This window comes from Coregonus lavaretus (assembly GCF_964263955.1).
Source record: "Coregonus lavaretus genome assembly, chromosome: 11".
NCBI classification, from domain to species: Eukaryota; Metazoa; Chordata; class Actinopteri; order Salmoniformes; family Salmonidae; genus Coregonus; species Coregonus lavaretus.
The window spans coordinates 46,304,163-46,323,841 of record NC_139998.1 but is presented as its reverse complement, the minus strand read 5'-3'; the positions used below and the strand labels follow the sequence as shown (position 1 = coordinate 46,323,841).

At 41.2% G+C, this 19,679-nt stretch overlaps 1 protein-coding gene across 1 annotated transcript in view; it reads left to right on the top strand.

The window, feature by feature from the left end:
- Positions 1–4,896: 4,896 nt before the first annotated feature.
- The window catches only part of LOC311137761 (3',5'-cyclic-AMP phosphodiesterase 4C-like), a 155,052-nt gene continuing 140,269 nt past the window's right edge, over positions 4,897–19,679 (top strand). Inside the window, exons 1-2 of the mRNA XM_084172345.1 lie at positions 4,897–5,053; positions 18,585–18,653. Coding sequence (XP_084028471.1) covers positions 18,633–18,653 — 21 coding nt within the window. The 5' untranslated portion in view covers positions 4,897–5,053; positions 18,585–18,632. The remainder of the gene's footprint in view (positions 5,054–18,584; positions 18,654–19,679) is intronic.

The following is a 19,679-nucleotide window of genomic DNA, read 5'->3' as shown; positions in this document are numbered from 1 at the left end:
CATATACAGGTAAAAGTCAGTAAATTAGAATATTTTGAAAAACTTGATTTATTTCAGTAATTGCATTCAAAAGGTGTAACTTGTACATTATATTTATTCATTGCACACAGACTGATGCATTCAAATGTTTATTTCATTTAATTTTGATGATTTGAAGTGGCAACAAATGAAAATCCAAAATTCCGTGTGTCACAAAATTTGAATATTACTTAAGGCTAATACAAAAAAGGGATTTTTTAGAAATGTTGGCCAACTGAAAAGTATGAAAATGAAAAATATGAGCATGTACAATACTCAATACTTGGTTGGAGCTCCTTTTGCCTCAATTACTGCATTAATGCGGCGTAGCATGGAGTCGATGAGTTTCTGGCACTGCTCAGGTGTTATGAGAGCCCAGGTTGCTCTGATAGTGGCCTTCAACTCTTCTGCGTTGTTGGGTCTGGCATTCTGCATCTTCCTTTTCACAATACCCCACAGATTTTCTATGGGGCTAAGGTCAGGGGAGTTGGCTGGCCAATTTAGAACAGAAATACCATGGTCCGTAAACCAGGCACGGGTAGATTTTGCGCTGTGTGCAGGCGCCAAGTCCTGTTGGAACCTGAAATCTCCATCTCCATAGAGCAGGTCAGCAGCAGGAAGCATGAAGTGCTCTAAAACTTGCTGGTAGACGGCTGCGTTGACCCTTGATCTCAGGAAACAGAGTGGACCGACACCAGCAGATGACATGGCACCCCAAACCATCACTGATGGTGGAAACTTTACACTAGACTTCAGGCAACGTGGATCCTGTGCCTCTCCTGTCTTCCTCCAGACTCTGGGACCTCGATTTCCAAAGGAAATGCAAAATTTGCTTTCGTCAGAAAACATGACTTTAGACCACTCAGCAGCAGTCCAGCTCTTTTTTTCCTTAGCCCAGGTGAGACGCTTTTCGCGCTGTTTCTTGGTCAACAGTGGCTTGACACGAGGTATGCGGCAGTTGAAACCCATGTCTTTCAAGCGTCTCTTGGTGGTGGATCTTGAAGCCCTGACTCCAGCAGCTGTCCACTCCTTGTGAATCTCCCCCACATTTTTGAATGGGTTTTTTTTCACAATCTTGACTAGGGCGCGGTGATCCCTATCGCTTGTACACTTTTTCTGACCACAGTTTTTCCTTCCCTTTGCCTCTCTATTAATGTGTTTGGACACAGAGCTCTGAGAACAGCCAGCCTCTTCTGCAATAACCTTTTGTGTCTTTCCCTCCTTGTGCAATGTGTCGATGGTCGCCTTTTGGACAGCTGTCAAATCTGAAGTCTTCCCCATGTTTGTGTAGGCTTCAGAACTGGACTGAGAGACCATTTAAAGCCCTTTGCAGGTGTTTTGAGTTAATCAGCTGATTATTTTGTGGCACCAGGTGTCTTCAAAATGTAACCCTTACACAATATTCTAATTTTGTGACACACGGAATTTTGGATTTTCATTTGTTGCCACTTCAAATCATCAAAATTAAATGAAATAAACATTTGAATGCATCAGTCTGTGTGCAATGAATAAATATAATGTACAAGTTACACCTTTTGAATGCAATTACTGAAATAAATCAAGTTTTTCAAAATATTCTAATTTACTGACTTTTACCTGTATATACACTGCTCAAAAAAATAAAGGGAATACTTAAACAACACAATGTAACTCACGTCAATCACACTTCTGTGAAATCAAACTGTCCACTTAGGAAGCAACACTGATTGACAATACATTTCACATGCTGTTGTGCAAATGGAATAGACAACAGGTGGAAATTATAGGCAATTAGCAAGACACCCCCAATAAAGAAGTGGTTCTGCAGGTGGTGACCACAGACCACTTCTCAGTTCCTATGCTTCCTGGCTGATGTTTTGGTCACTTTTGAATGCTGGTGGTGCTTTCACTCTAGTGGTAGCATGAGACGGAGTCTACAACCCACACAAGTGGCTCAGGTAGTGCAGCTCATCCAGGATGGCACATCAATGCGAGCTGTGGCTAGAAGGTTTGCTGTGTCTGTCAGCGTAGTGTCCAGAGCATGGAGGCGCTACCAGGAGACAGGCCATTACATCAGGAGACGTGGAGGAGGCCGTAGGAGGGCAACAACCCAGCAGCAGGACCGCTACCTCCGCCTTTGTGCAAGGAGGAGCAGGAGGAGCACTGCCAGAGCCCTGCAAAATGACCTCCAGCAGGCCACAAATGTGCATGTGTCTGCTCAAACGGTCAGAAACAGACTCCATGAGGGTGGTATGAGGGCCCGACGTCCACAGGTGGGGTTTGTGCTTACAGCCCAACACCGTGCAGGACGTTTGGCATTTGCCAGAGAACACCAAGATTGGCAAATTCGCCACTGGCGCCCTGTGCTCTTCACAGATGAAAGCAGGTTCACACTGAGCACATGTGACAGACGTGACAGAGTCTGGAGACGCCGTGGAGAATGTTCTGCTGCCTGCAACATCCTCCAGCATGACCGGTTTGGCGGTGGGTCAGTCATGGTGTGGGGTGGCATTTCTTTGGGGGGCTGCACACTCCATGTGCTCGCCAGAGGTAGCCTGACTGCCATTAGGTACCGAGATGAGATGCTCAGACCCCTTGTGAGACCATATGCTGGTGCAGTTGGCCCTGGGTTCCTCCTAATGCAAGACAATGCTAGACCTCATGTGGCTGGAGTGTGTCAGCAGTTCATGCAAGAGGAAGGCATTGATGCTATGGACTGGCCCGCCCGTTCCCCAGACCTGAATCCAATTGAGCACATCTGGGACATCATGTCTCGCTCCATCCACCAACGCCACGTTGCACCACAGACTGTCCAGGAGTTGGCGGATGCTTTAGTCCAGGTCTGGGAGGAGATCCCTCAGGAGACCATCCGCCACCTCATCAGGAGCATGCCCAGGCGTTGTAGGGAGGTCATACAGGCACGTGGAGGCCACACACACTACTGAGCCTCATTTTGACTTGCTTTAAGGACATTACATCAAAGTTGGATCAGCCTGTAGTGTGGTTTTCCACTTTAATTTTGAGGGTGACTCCAAATCCAGACCTCCATGGGTTGATAAATTAGATTTCCATAGATAATTTTTGTGTGATTTTGTTGTCAGCACATTCAACTATGTAAAGGAAAAAGTATTTAATAAGATTATTTCATTCATTCAGATCTAGGATGTGTTGTTTAAGTGTTCCCTTAATTTTTTTGAGCAGTGTATATAAGTCAATCGGTGGTACTGTTCATTCACAGGTGGATGGATGCGTCAAGAACCTGAATGCAGAAGATGCACAGACAATGTCTGCGTTTACACAGGTAGCCCAATTCTGATCTTTTGCCCAATTGTTAGCAAAAGATCTGATCTGATTGGTCAAAAGTCAAATTATTGGAAAAATATCAGAATTGAGCTGCCTTTAAATGCAGCCAATGTGTCAGGTATCACTCGAAATAAAGCGATCAAAAAAAGCTATAATAAAGCCAAATTCTCTGTTTCTTGAAAATGCTTTATGGCAAATAGGCCTCATTTTGGTGTGGGTTGAATTAAATAAATGATTGCATTGAATTATGTTCTCTGTTCTCCAGATGAGATGTGTTATATATTGCATCAAGATACACTAAGTTTACAAAACATTAAGAACAAATGCCCTTTCCATGACATAGACTGACCAGGTGAATCCAGGTGAAAGCTATGATCCCTTATTGATGTCACTTGACAAACCCACTTCAAAAGATTTGTGTCTTTGAACGGGGTACGGTAGAAGCTGCCAGGCGCACCGGTTTGTGTCAAAAACTGCAACGATGCTGGGTTTTTCATGCTCAACAGTTTCCCGTGTGTATCAAGAAAGGTCCACCACCCAAAGGACATCCAGCCAACTTGACACAACTGTGGGAAGCATTGGAGTAAACATGGGCCAGCATCCCTGTGGAACGCTTTCGACACCTTGTAGAGTCTATGCTGTTCTGAGGGCAAAAAGTGTGTTCCTAATGTTTGGTATACTCAGTGTATGTCAATTCAGCTAGTAAATTAAATATTATATTATCATTCATTATGATTAGTGGTAGGGTTATATTATGATTATTATGATTATTATTTTAAGATAATTTTAAGTGAACGACATAAACAGCCAGTAAGTAGGCCGATTTTTAGACCTGTTTACATGTAAATTAAAGTAGGTCTGACGCTAGCTGAACAATAATAGACCACTTTCTCAATAAACTTCAGGCTTGTCATTGACAAGACAGTGAAGTTAAAGCGAAAAAAACATTAGTTGAACTCATCACTAGGCAACAAAGTTCTCACTGTTCAGCAACTGTACATAATTTGCAACAAAGTTTCACTTCCAGCGTGTCCCGCTTGGTTGCACGCAATGACGTATAAACCCTGCATAGCTGTGATATGTGTTGGCCATTGAGAGGCTTTGAAGCCACCGGTCGGCCATATTGCCACTCCCTAGTAGGCGCAGTCCTCCATAGGAATGAATGGAATTGTACAGTATTTCAATTAAATGTTTCAAGGACAAAATTACATGTATTTCAGTATATTTTTTGTTGTAGTGGGGACAGTAACATTAGTAATCTACAAAAAAAAATACTTTAAAGAGTTAATATTTTTTCCCCCATTAAAACATTATTTTTTTTAGCTCACATAATATAATTTACAAGTACGCATTAAGTTGTCTGTAATAGAATACACGTGGAAAAAACGAATGTAGACAATAATAAATGCATTTATACAGCAAAAAAAAAAGAAAATGTATAACGTTGGGGAGTGCCAAGATGGAGGCGCGGAGGCTTCAACACAGCGCCCCAAATGGTTATCTAGTGTATATATAACGTATTGGTTGCACGCTTACATTGTTTACATCCACAAACATTTCCTGGCATGTGACTGAATCAACGTCATTCTCAACGAAAGCAGCATTCACAGAGTTTGAAGTCTAAGTAAAAGCAATAAAATGTATGATAAAGACAACGACCTTCAATGAAGAGACTAGAACTACATATTCCTTCATAACCTGCAATTGACGTGGCTTTCCTCTCTGAAATACTCAAGAAGTCGAGCGACCAAAGGTAAGAAAGTGAAACTTTTCAAAGATGTTTCTCTACGGCGCGAGACTTTAAAAAGTAACATTTCGAAAACAGGCAGTGAAATGTGCGATTTGTATTCGGCAAGGAACTAAATCAAATATGTTTTGATTATAATAGAAAAAAATGTACTTAAAGTGTAGGGGGAATAACTCCACAGTGGCTATTTTAAACGCTTTTAATTTCAAAATAAGTCTTACGCTAACTGTGGAAAGATTAGCCTACTTGCCCTAATCAATCTGGCAGGTGTGTCACTTGTGTGTCTTGTTTTCTTTAACCAGTTGTTTATATTTGTCAACATTCTCATGGTATTTTAATAAGGTTGCAATATAGACTTATAGGTCCAATAATTAATTCGTATCTTTATTCTGTATATTGTTCGATTATTTCTTGGTATAGGCCTAGTTATAAATTAATTAGGCATCAGTGTAACTGATCGTCAATTTATAGTAGCCTAGTGAAATCAATTTATTTCGAAACTAGTCTTCAGGAAACGTATCCTTTAATATCTGTTCCTTCCATGTAACTTGTGCCACATTATTGTTCAGGCTACTTAAATTGAGAGATTCTGTTAAATTAAGAGACTTTAGATTGTGCAAGCATAACATGGATGATTTATATTTGGCAATATGTTGTTTGTTTGAAGACTGTTTAGATTGTGTACTGAATGTAATACATTTTTATGAACAGCTCTTAAGTGCTGTTTTGAAGTCATACATTACCATATGAATTTGGAATGCATTTCCTGAAAATATTTATACATTCCCTCTCTCCCCCTCCTCTCTTTATCATCCCCTTTCTGTTCCTCTCTGTCTGCTTCCTTTTGATCTCTATTTCCCTCTGTAGTTCTCTCGCTCCATCTTGTCCTCTCTCTCTCTCACACACACAAACACACACTTACATTTTAGTAATCTAAAAGTCAAGTGCGAGTGTTAGTTCACGAAAGGCTGCAAGTGAAGTGTTCGTTCACAAACCTTCTGCTGATTGAGTATAAACAGAAGGTCCTCAGCCTCTGCTGGAGTTTGTATGCAGTGCAAAGAAACTAAAGCCCAGATTTGTAACCTATTGTAACTCTGTATCCCATTCAGACATTTAATGTAGCTATTCTGCTCATTTAGTGATGGGTATGCAGTGTGGGACAGCATGGTCTGTGGTATGTCCCTGTGCATCCTGTACAAACATTGGGAGCTTGAGCACTGTTTTGACAAGCACTTTACAAATAAAGTTGATTATTTTTATGAAGTTGTTTATACAGTAGTAGATCAGGCAAAAGGGCAATTCCATGGTATTGGAATTACGGTTTTTGTATACCAAACAAAAACCATTGATTTCAAAGTTTAACAAACCAAAGAATGCTATGCACAAGGACTCTTAAAAAAAAAAAAAAAGATATTCCACTTAAAATTTTACAAAAACACATTTACAGGAAGAACTGTGCAGATACAAAGTGTGGTAACAGAATAAAACAGAGGGAGATTTTAGTGTAATTCTGTTACCAAACGGCATCTGCACAGTTTTTCCAGTAAATGTTTTTATTTTTATTTACTGTGTAAACTGTTCAAAGTTGTCATTGTGCATAGAGTTGTATGGTTTGTAAAAAAAAATTGAATCAATGTTTTATGTTTGGCATACATTTTCAAATTAAAACTCAGTCTCAGCATAATTCCGTTACCGTTTCCCAGTACAACACAATGCCACAGATGTCTCAAGTTTTGAGGGAGCGTGTAATTGGCATGCTGACTGCAGTAATGTCCACCAGAGCTGTTGCCAGAGAATTTTATGTTCATTTCTCTACCATAAGCCGCCTCCAACATCGTTTTAGAGAATTTGGTGGTATGTCCAACCGGCCTCACAACCACGTGTAACCACGCCAGCCCAGGACCTCCACATCTGGCTTCTTGACCTGTGGGATCTGTCTGTAATAAATCTCTTTTGTGGGGGAAAAACACATTCTGATTGGCTGGGCCTGGCTGCCAAGTGGGTGGGCCTATGCCCTCCCAGGCCCAACCATGGCTGCACCCCTGCCCAGTCATGTGAAATCCATAGATTAAGGCCTAATTAATTTATTTCAATTGATTGATTTCCTCATATGAACTGTAATTCAGTAAAATCTTTGAAATTGTTGCTTTTATATTTTTGTTCAGTATACAATGCACAGTATATGATAGTCTTCTGAGAAAGATGACCTACATTGACTCGGTACCAGCACCCCTTGTAAATAGTCTCGTTATTGTTATTTTATTGTTTTACTATTTCCTTTTTAATTTTTTGCAAATGTTTCTAACTTTTTAACTCTGCATTGTTCGGAGAGGGCTCATAAGTAAGCATTTCACAGTAAAGTCTACACGTGTTGTATTCGGTGCAAGTGACAAATAATGTGATTTGATTTGATCTGAAAGATTACCTTGTTTGTCCTCTAGATGGGGGGCTATTACTTTTCAACAGATTCTCCCCCGTGTGACAGTCTAGATGTTTTATGAAGAGAGAAATGTATTTGGTTTCATTGGAGCTACAGTATCAGATTCCGTTAGCAGACACTACTTGGAAATTGATGTCAAACACAAAACTGCAGGCTTTGATTTGATACAGAGATGTAATGTGGGAAACTAAACAACAATATACATTGCCTACAGAAAGTATTCACACCCCTTGACTTTTTCCACATTTTGTTGTGTTACAGCCTGAATTAAAAATGTATTACATTGAGATTTTGTGTCACTGGCCTACACAAATAACCCATAATTACAGTGGAATTATATTTTTAGAAATTAATAGAAAATGAAATGCTGAAATGTCTTAAGTCAATAAGTATTCAAACCATTTGTTATGGCAAGCCTAAATAAGTTCAGGAGTAAACATTTTATTAACAAGTCCCATAATAAGTTGCATGGACTCTGTGTGCAATAATAGTGTTTAACATGGGTTTTGAATGACTACCTAATCTCTGTACCCCACACATACAATTATCTGTAAGGTCCCTCAGTCAAGTAATGAATTTCAAACACAGATTCAACCACAAAGACCAGGAAGGTTCCCCAATGTCTTGCAAAGAAGGGCACCTATTGGGAAATTGATTTTGTTTTTAAAGCAGACATATCCCTTTGAGCATGGTGAAGTTGATTAATTACACTTTGGATGGTGTATAAATACACACAACCACTACAAAGATACAGGCGTCCTTCCTAACTCAGTTGCCGGAGATGAAGTAAACCGCTCAGGGATTTCACCAAGGGTGACTTTAAAACAGTTACAGAGTTTAATGGCTGTGATAGGAGTAAACTGAGAATGGATCAACAACATTGCATTTACTCCACAATACTAACCTAATTGAGAGAGTGAAGAGAAGGAAGCCTGTACAGAATAAAAATATTCCAAAACATGCATCCTGATTGAAATAAGGCACTAAAGTAAAACTGCCAGAAATTTGGCAAAGAAATTAACTTTATGTCCTAAATACAAAGTGTTATGTTTGGGGCAAATCCAACACAACACATCACTGAGTACCGCTCTTCATATTTTCAAGCATGGTGGTGGCTGCATCATGTTATGGGTATGCTTGTCATCTGCAAGGACTAGGGAGTCTTTTTTAGGATAAAAATAAACAGAATAGAGCTAAACACAGGCAAAATCCTAGAGGAAAACCTGGTTGTCTGCTATCCAACATACTGGGAGACAAATTCACTTTTCAGCAGGACAATAACCTAAAACACAAGGCCAAATATACACCGGAGTTGCTTACCAAGACGTCATTGAATGTTCCTGAGCGGCTTAGTTACAGTTTTGACTTAAATCGGCTTTAAAATCTATGGCTGTCTAGCAATGATCAACATCCAACTTGACAGAGCATTAATTTTTTAAATATATTGTACAACCCAGGTGTGCAAAGTTCTTAGACTTACCCAGGAAGACTCACAGCTGTAATCGCTGCCAAGGGCGTGAATTTCATTTTCAATAAATTTGCTAAACTGTCTAATAATATGTTTTCACTGTCATTATGGGGTAGTGTGTGTGTGTGTGTAGATGATGGGTGAGGGGAAAACAAGTATTTAATTAATTTTGAATTCAGGCTGTAATACTTTCTGAAGGCACTGTAAATGCTTGGTACGATAATACTGTATTTTACATACAGTTGAAGTCGGAAGTTTACAAACAGTGGGGAAAATTTTTATTTAGTCAGCCACCAATTGTGCAAGTTCTCCCACTTAAAAAGATGAGAGAGGCCTGTAATTTTCATCATAGGTACACGTCAACTATGACAGACAAATTGAGAAAAAAAAATCCAGAAAATCACATTTGTAGGATTTTTAATGAATTTATTTGCAAATTATGGTGGAAAATAAGTATTTGGTCACCTACAAACAAGCAAGATTTCTGGCTCTCACAGACCTGTAACTTCTTCTTTAAGAGGCTCCTCTGTCCTCCACTCGTTACCTGTAATAATGGCACCTGTTTGAACTTGTTATCAGTATAAAAGACACCTGTCCACAACCTCAAACAGTCACACTCCAAACTCCACTATGACCAAGACCAAAGAGCTGTCAAAGGACACCAGAAACAAAAGTGTAGACCTGCACCAGGCTGGGAAGACTGAATCTGCAATAGGTAAGCAGCTTGGTTTGAAGAAATCAACTGTGGGAGCAATTATTAGGAAATAGAAGACATACAAGACCACTGATAATCTCCCTCGATCTGGGGCTCCACGCAAGATCTCACCCCGTGGGGTCAAAATGATCACAAGAACGGTGAGCAAAAATCCCAGAACCACACGGGGGGACCTAGTGAATGACCTGCAGAGAGCTGGGACCAAAGTAACAAAGCCTACCATCAGTAACACACTACGCCGCCAGGGACTCAAATCCTGCAGTGCCAGACGTGTCCCCCTGCTTAAGCCAGTACATGTCTAGGCCCGTCTGAAGTTTGCTAGAGTGCATTTGGATGATCCAGAAGAGGATTGGGAGAATGTCATATGGTCAGATGAAACCAAAATAGAACTTTTTGGTAAAAACTCAACTCGTCGTGTTTGGAGGACAAAGAATGCTGAGTTGCATCCAAATAACACCATACCTACTGTGAAGCATGGGGTGGAAACATCATGCTTTGGGGCAGTTTTTCTGCAAAGGGACCAGGACGACTGATCCGTGTAAAGGAAAGAATGAATGGGGCCATGTATCGTGAGATTTTGAGTGAAAACCTCCTTCCATCAGCAAGGGCATTGAAGATGAAACGTGGCTGGGTCTTTCAGCATGACAATGATCCCAAACACACCACCCGGGCAACGAAGGAGTGGCTTCGTAAGAAGCATTTCAAGGTCCTGGAGTGGCCTAGCCAGTCTCCAGATCTCAACCCCATGGAAAATCTTTGGAGGGAGTTGAAAGTCCGTGTTGCCCAGCGACAGCCCCAAAACATCACTGCTCTAGAGGAGATCTGCATGGAGGAATGGGCCAAAATACCAGCAACAGTGTGTGAAAACCTTGTGAAGACTTAGAGAAAACGTTTGACCTGTGTCATTGCCAACAAAGGGTATATAACAAAGTATTGAGAAACTTTTGTTATTGACCAAATACTTACTTTCCACCATAATATGCAAATAAATTCATAAAAAATCCTACAATGTGATTTTCTGGAAATAAAATTCTCATTTTGTCTGTCATAGTTGACGTGTACCTATGATGAAAATTACAGGCCTCTATCATCTTTTTAAGTGGGAGACCTTGCACAATTGGTGGCTGACTAAATACTATTTTCCCCCACTGTACACTTAGGTTGGACTCATTAAAACTCGTTTTTCAACCACTCCACAAATGTTTTGTTAACAAACTATAGTTTTCGCAAGTTGGTTACGACATCTACTTTGTGCATGACACAAGTAATTTTTCCAACAATTGTTTACAGAGAGATTATTTCACTTATAATTCAATGTATCACAATTCCAGTGGGTCAGAAGTTTACATAGACTTGTTGACTGTGCCTTTTAAACAGCTTGGAAAATTCCAGAAAATGATGTCATGGCTTTAGAAGCTTCTGATAGGCTAATTGACATAATTTGAGTCAATTGGAGGTGTACCTGTGGATGTATTTCAAGGCCTACCTTCAAATATCAGTGCCTCTTTGCTTGACATCATGGGAAAATCAAAAGAAATCAGCCAAGACCTCAGAAAAAAAATTGTAGACCTCCACAAGTCTGGTTCATCCTTGGGAGCAATTTCCAAACGCCTGAAGGTACCACGTTCATCTGTACAAACAATAGTATGCAAGTATAAACACCATGGGACCATGCAGCCGTCATACCGCTCAGGAAGGTCTCCTAGAGATGAACATACTTTGGTGTGAAAAGTGCAAATCAATCCCAGAACAACAGCAAAGGACCTTGTGAAGATGCTGGAGGAAACCGGTACAAAAGTATCTATATCCACAGTAAAACGAGTTCTATATCGACATAACCTGAAAGGACGCTCAGCAAGGAAGAAGCCACTGCTCTAAAACCGCCATAAAAAAGCCAGACTATGGTTTGCAACTGCACATGGGGAAAAATATCGTACTTTTTTTGAGAAATGTCCTCTGGTCTGATGAAACAACCATAATGACCAACGTTATGTTTGGAGGAAAAAGGGGAGTGCTTGCAAGCCGAAGAACACCATCCCAACCGTGAAGCACGGGGATGGCAGCATCATGCTGTGGGGGTGCTTTGCTGCAGGAGGGACTGGTGCACTTCACAAAATAGATGGCATCACGAGGAAGGACAATTATGTGGATATATTGAAGCAACATCTCAAGACATCAGTCAGGAAGTTAAAGCTTGGTCGCAAATGGGTCTTCCAAATGGACAATGACCCCAAGCATACTTCCAAAGTTGTGGCAAAATGGCTTAAGGACAACAAAGTCAACGTATTGGAGTGGCCATCACAAAGCCCTGACCTCAATCCTATAGAACATTTGTGGGCAGAACTGAAAAATTGTGTGCGAGCAAGGAGATCTACAAACCTGACTTCGTTACACCAGCTCTGTCAGGAGGAATGGGCCAAAATTCACCCAACTTATTGTGGGAAGCTTGTGGAAGGCTACCCGAAACGTTTGACCCAAGTTAAACAATTTAAAGGCAAAGCTACCAAATACTAATTGGGTGTATGTAAACTTCTGACCCACTGGGAATGTGATGAAATCAATATAAGCTAAAATAAATAATACTCTCTACTATTCTCTACTATACTTAAAATAAAGTGGTGATCCTAACTGACCTAAGACAGGGAATCTTTACTAGGATTAAATGTCAGGAATTGTGAAAAACTGAGTTTAAATGTATTTGGCTAAGGTGTATGTAAACTTCCGACTTCAACTGTAACTTGTGTTACTTAGCGTGGCATAGTACGAAGGGCACTGTTTAGAACATGGTCATTTCAGTGCCAATCTTAGGGTGTTGTTGCTTATGTTGTCTTATCACAGACCAAACTTTATGATACACATGCGTATTTTGCTTAGGGACAATTCTATTTGACTTCAAACCTTATTGATATTGGGATTGGCTTGGCTAACTTAGTTCAACCAACATTTGTATCTATCCTTTGTAGTCGTACAGTATCCAAAGATTATGTGAATGTTTGTCCCGCTTTTAAGTCAAGACATTGTGCATGTTTTGCAGTTCTTATCATCTTCTTCTAAAGATTGACATGCTGAGGTTAGGCCTGTTAGGAATTAACAAGCGTATCTGCTATGAAACAGAGAACTTCAAAAGAGTTCCTGTGTGTATTTTTATGACATCTGATTGTGGATGTTAGTATGGGGCCTGTGCAGTTGTTATAAGGGTTAAAGAGAGCATGGTTAATATTTTAAGAGCGCGTTCAGTAAAGGGATAGGCATGAGTACTCGAACAGACGTCAAAGCTCGATCTTTAACGAGATCACTTTTTTTTTCTCAAATCTGTAGAACTATTTTGTGGCTGCCTGTCTTGAAGACTACATTAATTTGCTTTGACTCTAGTGTTCCATTTGTACATGTGGATTTGCGGGGCACAACAAAAAAAGAAACCAAGCCAAGCATCACACAGTTTCTCTCCCTAAATTCCCTTTCCCCTCCATGTCTCATTTACTCAATTGTCCTGACCGCGCCCTACACAAACGCGTGCTGAGTGCACACACAAGTTCCCGTTAGGCCTACAGAAATAAAATGCCTATAAAAACCTATCAAACTGATGGAATACACAAGCTACATTCCATGCTAAATGACAACAGTTTTGTCACAAATTCAAAATGGACTGGTTGATTGAAGTAGGAAAGTATGTCTTCCAACAATGAGCTGCAGTTTTTGAATAATTGCGCCTAGTCTATTTTCCGATGTCATGGATGTAATTCATCACCATGCATTGTTCAATGTGGAATTGTTAATCCATTTAGAAAATTCCAAAGAACAGGTAGAATAAACTAAATCCAACGTCTGTATATGGAAAAGAAGACAGATGAGTTTTTAACCCTGAATTTATTTTCTTTCAACTCTCCAAATTGAGCCACGTTTCAAATGATCACTATTTGAGAATAACTTCCAGACTCGAGATGCGCATCACTTCACACTTTTTCATTTGGAAAAATATTCTGTTCTATTTTATTTTGATACATTACATGTTTTATTTTATTTTTTACTATAAAATAGATGACTCTGATAAGGGCTCGGGAAATAAGATTGTTTTGTCTGTTAAATTAATAAAGCAAGTTTATGCCATTACTCAGCCATAGGCTTCTACAAGCAAGCGCCACTGCTGAGGTTAATGCCTTTTTGAAGATTGTTCCACGATATAATATAACCAGTTGATATTAAGGTTTCTATAAATTAATCTTAAATGGCACTTGCCAAGAAACTGAAGATCTCATACAACGCTGTGAACTATTCCCTTCACAGAACAGCGCAAACTGGCTCTAACCAGAATAGAAAGGAGTGGGAGGCCCCGGTGCACAACTGAGCAAGAGGACAAATACATTAGAGTTGCAAAGAAAAAGCCATATCTCAGACTGCCCATCTTAATCTTTTATTTTTATTGGCCAGTCTGAGATGTGTTTTTTTCTTTGCAACTCTGCCTAGGTCAGCATCCCTGAGTCACCTCTTCACTGTTGACGTTGAAACTGGTGTTTTGCTGGTACTATTTAATGAAGCTGCCAGTTGAGGACCTGTGAGGTGCCTGTTTCTCAAACTAGACACTCTAATGTATTTGTCCTCTTGCTCAGTTGTGCACTGGGGCCTCCCACTCCTCTTTCTATTCTGGTTAGAGCCAGTTTGCGCTGTTCTGTGAAGGGAGTAGTACACAGCGTTGTACGAGATCTTCAGTTCCTTGGCATTTTCTCGCATGGAATAGCCTTCATTTCTCAGAACAAGAATAGACTGACGCGTTTCAGAAGACAGTTATTTGTTTCTGGCCATTTTGAGCCTGTAATCGAACCCACAATTGCTGATGCTCCAGATACTCAACTAGTCTCAAGAAGGCCAGCTATTTTAATGGACAAAAAAATAGCTTTTCTTTCGAAAACAAGGACATTTCTAAGTGACCCCAAATGTTTGAACGGTAGTGTATATATTCTTAATTCCATTCCTTACTTAGATTTGTGTGTATTGTGTATATGTTGTGAAATTGTTAGATATTACTTGTTAGATATTACTGCACTGTCGGAGCTAGAAGCAAAAGTATTTCGCTGCACCCGCAATATCATCTGCTAAACACGTGTATATGACAAATAAAATTTGATTTGATTTGGTGGTCTGTGTCTTTGTCAATAACAGCTGGTGCGCTAATATTAAGGAAGGCTTGAGGTTTTGCTCGCCTGAGGTAAAGTACCTCATGATAAGCTGTAGACCACACTATCTACCAATAGTTTTTTTCATCTATATTTTTCGTAGCTGTCTATTTACCACCACAAACCGATGCTGGCACTAAGACCGCACTCAACGAGCTGTATAAGGTCATAAGCAAACAAGAAAATGTTCATCCAGAAGCGGCGCTCCTAGTGGCCGGGGACTTTAATGCAGGAAAACTTAGGTAAAACAGATTAACTTTTTACCAGCATGTCACGTGCAACCAGAGGGAAAAAAAACTCTAGACCACCTTTACTCCACACACAGAGACGCGTACAAAGCTCTGCCTCGCCCTCCATTTGGCAAATCTGACCATAATTCTATCCTCCTGCTTATAATCAAAAACTAAAGCAGGAAGTACCAGTGACTCGCTCAATATGGAAGTGGTCAGATGACGCGGATGCTAAGCAACAGGACTGTTTTGCTAGCACAGACTGGAATATGTTCTGGGATTCATCCAATGGCATTGAGGAGTATACCACATCAGTCACTGGCTTCATCAATAAGTGCATCGATGATGTCGTCCCCACAGTGACCGTACGTACATATCCCAACCAGAATGAATGAATTAATCAATCAATCAGTCAATCAAATGTATTTATAAAGCCCTTTTTACATCAGCAGATGTCACAAAGTGCTATACAGAAACCCATCCTAAAACCCCAAACAGCAAGCAATGCAGATGTAGAAGCACGGTGGCTAGGAAAAACTCCCTAGAAAGGAAGAAACCTAGAGAGGAACCAGGCTCTGAGGGGTGGCCAGTCCCCTTCTGGCTGTGCCGGGTGGAGATTATAACAGTACATGGCTATTAAGGCCAGATTTTTCTCCAAGATATTCAAGCGTTCATAGATGATCAGCAGGGTCAAAAAAAAATCACAGTGGTTGAGGTTGCAACAGGTCAGTACATCAGGAGTAAATGTCACTTGGCTTTTCATAGCCGGGCATTTAGAGATTGAAATAGCAGGTGCGGTAGAGCGAGCGAGTTGAAAACTGCAGGTCTGGGACAAGGTAGCACGTCCGGTGAACAGGTCAAGCAAGGTTCCATAGCTGCAGGTAGAAGAGTTGAAACTGGAACAGCAGCACGACCAGGTGGACTGGGGACAGCAAGGAGTCATCAGGCCAGGTAGTCCTGAGGCATGGTCCTAGGGCTCAGGTCCTCCGGGGAGAGAGGGAAAGAGAGCGAATTAGAGAGAGCATACTTAAGTTCACACAGGACACCGAAATAAGACAGGAGAATAACACCAGATATAACAGACTGACCTTAGCCCCCCGGCTCGCTTCGAGGCAAGCAACACTGAAGCATGAATGAGAGCACCAGCTGTTCCAGACGACTATGTAATCACGCTGATGTGAGTAAGACGTTTAAACAGGTCAACATTCCCAAGGCCGCAGGGCCAGACGGATTACCAGGACGTGTACTCAGAGCATGCATGGACCAACTGGCAAGTGTCTTCACTGACATTTTCAACCTCTCCCTGACCGAGTCTGTAATACCTACATGTTTCAAGCAATCCACCATAGTCCCTGTACGCAAGAATGCCAAGGTAACCTGCCTAAATGACTATCGCCACGCCTGTAGCCATGAAGTGCTTTGAAAGGCTGGTCATGGCTCACATCAACACAATCATCCTGGAAACCCTAGACCCAATCCAATTCGCATACCACCCAAACAGATCCACAGACGACGTAATCTGTTGCACTCCACACTGCCCTTTCCTACCTGGACAAAAGGAACACCTATGTGAGAATGCTGTTCATTGACTACAGCTCAGAGTTCAACACCATAGTGCCCACAAAGCTCATCACTAAGCTAAGGACCTTGGGTCTAAACACCTCCCTCTGCAACTGGATCCTGGACTCCCTTACGGGTCGCCCCCATGTTGTAAGGGTAGACAACAACACATCTGCCACGCAGATCCTCAACACTGGGGCCCCTCAGGGATGCGTGCTTAGTCCACTCCTGTACTCCCTGTTCCCCCACGACTGCGTGGCCAAGCATGACTCCAACACCATCAAGTTTGCCGACGACACAACGGTGGTAGGCCTGATCACCGACAACGATGAGACAGCCTATAGGGAGGAGGTCAGAGACCTGGCCGTGTGGTTCCAGGACAACAACCTCTCCCTCAACGTCAACAAGACAAAGGAGATGATCGTAAACTACAAGGAGGGCCGTACACGGCCCCATTCTCATCGACGGGGCTGTTGTGGAGTGGGTCGAGAGCTTCAAGTTCCTTGGTGTCCACGTCAACAACAATCTATCATGGTCCAAACACACCAAGACAGTCGTGAAGAGGGCACGACAATGCATATTCCCCCTCAGCAGACTGAAAAGATTTGGCATGGGTCCCCAGATCCTCAAAAAGTTATATAGCTGCACCATCGATGGCATCCTGACTGGTTGCATCACCGCCTGGTATGGAAACTGCTCGGCATCCGACTGTAATGCGCTACAGAGGGTAGTGCGTATGGCCCAGTACATCACTGGGGCCAAGCTTCCTGCCATCCAGGACCTCTAAACTAGGCGGTGTCAGAGGAAGGCCCAAACAATTACTCACTGTTTATTATCTATGCATAGTCACTTTACCCCTACCTACATGTACATATTACCTAGACTAACCTGTACCCCTGCACATTGACTCGGTACCGGTACTCTCTGTATATAGTCTCGTTATTTTTCTTTTATTGTTACTTAGTTTATTTAGTAAATATTTTCTTAACTCTTATTTTTCTTAACTGCGTTGTTGGTCAAGGGCTTGTAAGTAAGCATTTCATGGTAAGGTCTACACCTGTTGTATTTGGCGCATGTGACAAATAAAATGTGATTTTTATTTTATATAGCAAGCCACGGCCACATGACTCACTGTGTGTAGGAGCGAACCATTTTTTTCGGGATGGTGTATCTAATACATTTAGAAATTAGGATTTGTTATCTGCAATGCTATGATAAATTAGGCTTTGTTGAGCACTGTTGGCATAGGCCTATAGATAAATGTCCACTTTTTCTCTCCCAGTGTGTGTGGGCCTTTTTACATATTTTTTGTTTTTGTTGAGTACTCAGAAAAAAATCATGCGAGTACTGGAAACGTCAAAAAATGTCAAATGCCCGTCCCTAGTTCAGTATTAGGCACTAATTGTATTATTTAAGACTAAGATAGGCTTAGATGTCTTGTGATAAGTTGGTCTGCGTTTGGGATTCACAGTATATATGTATTTTCTTAAGGAGTGGGGCAGTCCCATTCCTTTCGTAATTTTTTTAGCTTTATTGAAGAGATAGTAAAATGTTGGAAGGACCTGGGAGGGTGAGTCAAAGGGCAGTGTGCCGGATTTGAACCCATGCCGACTCTGGCATACGTGTTCCGGGGTCAGTGGCTGTAAAAACTGGACCACACAGGCCACATGGGATTTGCAAGATGACATATTGACTCACATTCCAAGGAGCAATCAAATCAATGCATATCATGAATCATAGACAATATTATCATTCACTGCTATGGAAACAAGACAAAGAACAAGCCACATAGGCCCTTTTTTCATGAGGTATGTTGAGGTTCTTGAGGAATAAAGATATTCTGCACTTATAAAATATGGATTTTCTTTTGCTGCTGTATAAGTAAAGCATGAAAGATGGGGCTAGAAAATATGACAATGTATCACAACCCAACTCTCTGTTTGTCTCCCTCAGCTGCAGTCCTACCACACCGGGTGAAGGTGTCCCAGAGCTTGTGCGTCAATGTCTCGACTGTCGACAGAGGTAATTATGAGTCAAAGCTGTGTTCCCTCCCATCACACCCCCACCACTTCCCTACCTTATCGCCCTGAGAGGCTCCTTGTGTGATAAACTTGGGCGATAAGCATGAAGCATAAATCAGACGATTGTGCTGCTTGCTCTTTATTGCATCACTGCCTGTGAATTGTCTATGTGTTAATGCATCACTATCTCCGTCAAAAGTCTTGCTCAAGTATGTGTGCGATTGTGATTGTGGGTGGACTTGAAAGGCCACTCTGTCATAAAGTCTTATCTGTGCCTCCAGGGCATTCCTCACTCGTGACACAGGGCTCTGCGGTCCCAAACCACACGCACACAGCCCTCTGAACCTCTGGGGTGCAGGGTGAAATGATTTCACCAGACTCAAAGGCTCTTATGTCATCTTTGAGGTGTCGAGGAGGATTGTGTCCTCTCATGGAGGAAAATTTTACTTATTCTGTTCTTGCTAGCATAATTAAATGGAAAAGAGACAGGATGAGAGCTGTGAATGAATTAGGTTGAATTCATTAAGAGTCTAATTTCCATAAGTAAATAATGGTGTTTACACATGTAACACTGATGAGCCCTCCTCTTGACGCCACAGCTCATGTTCTCATTCTCAGTCAGGTTTTTCCCATTCCTGCTAATGGAATCAATTATTTTGATTATGACATTTAGTCAAGGGGCCTCCTGCTGATTTCCCCAGGAGGTGGAGCTGTAACAGAGAGTGAGACACACACACACACACACTTAAAATAGCTACAGTATATGATAATTTACAGTGCCTTCAGAAAGTATTCACACCCCTTGACTTCTTTTACCTATTTTGTTGTTACAGCCTGAATTTAAAATGGATTAAATTGATATTTTTTTGTCACTGACCTACACACAATATCCCATAATGTCAAAGTGGAATTATGTTTTTAGGAATATTTACAAATTTAATAAAAAATGAGAAGCTGTAATGTCTTGAGTCAATCCGTATTCAAACCCTTTGTTATGGCAAGCCTAAATAAGTTAAGGAATAAAGAT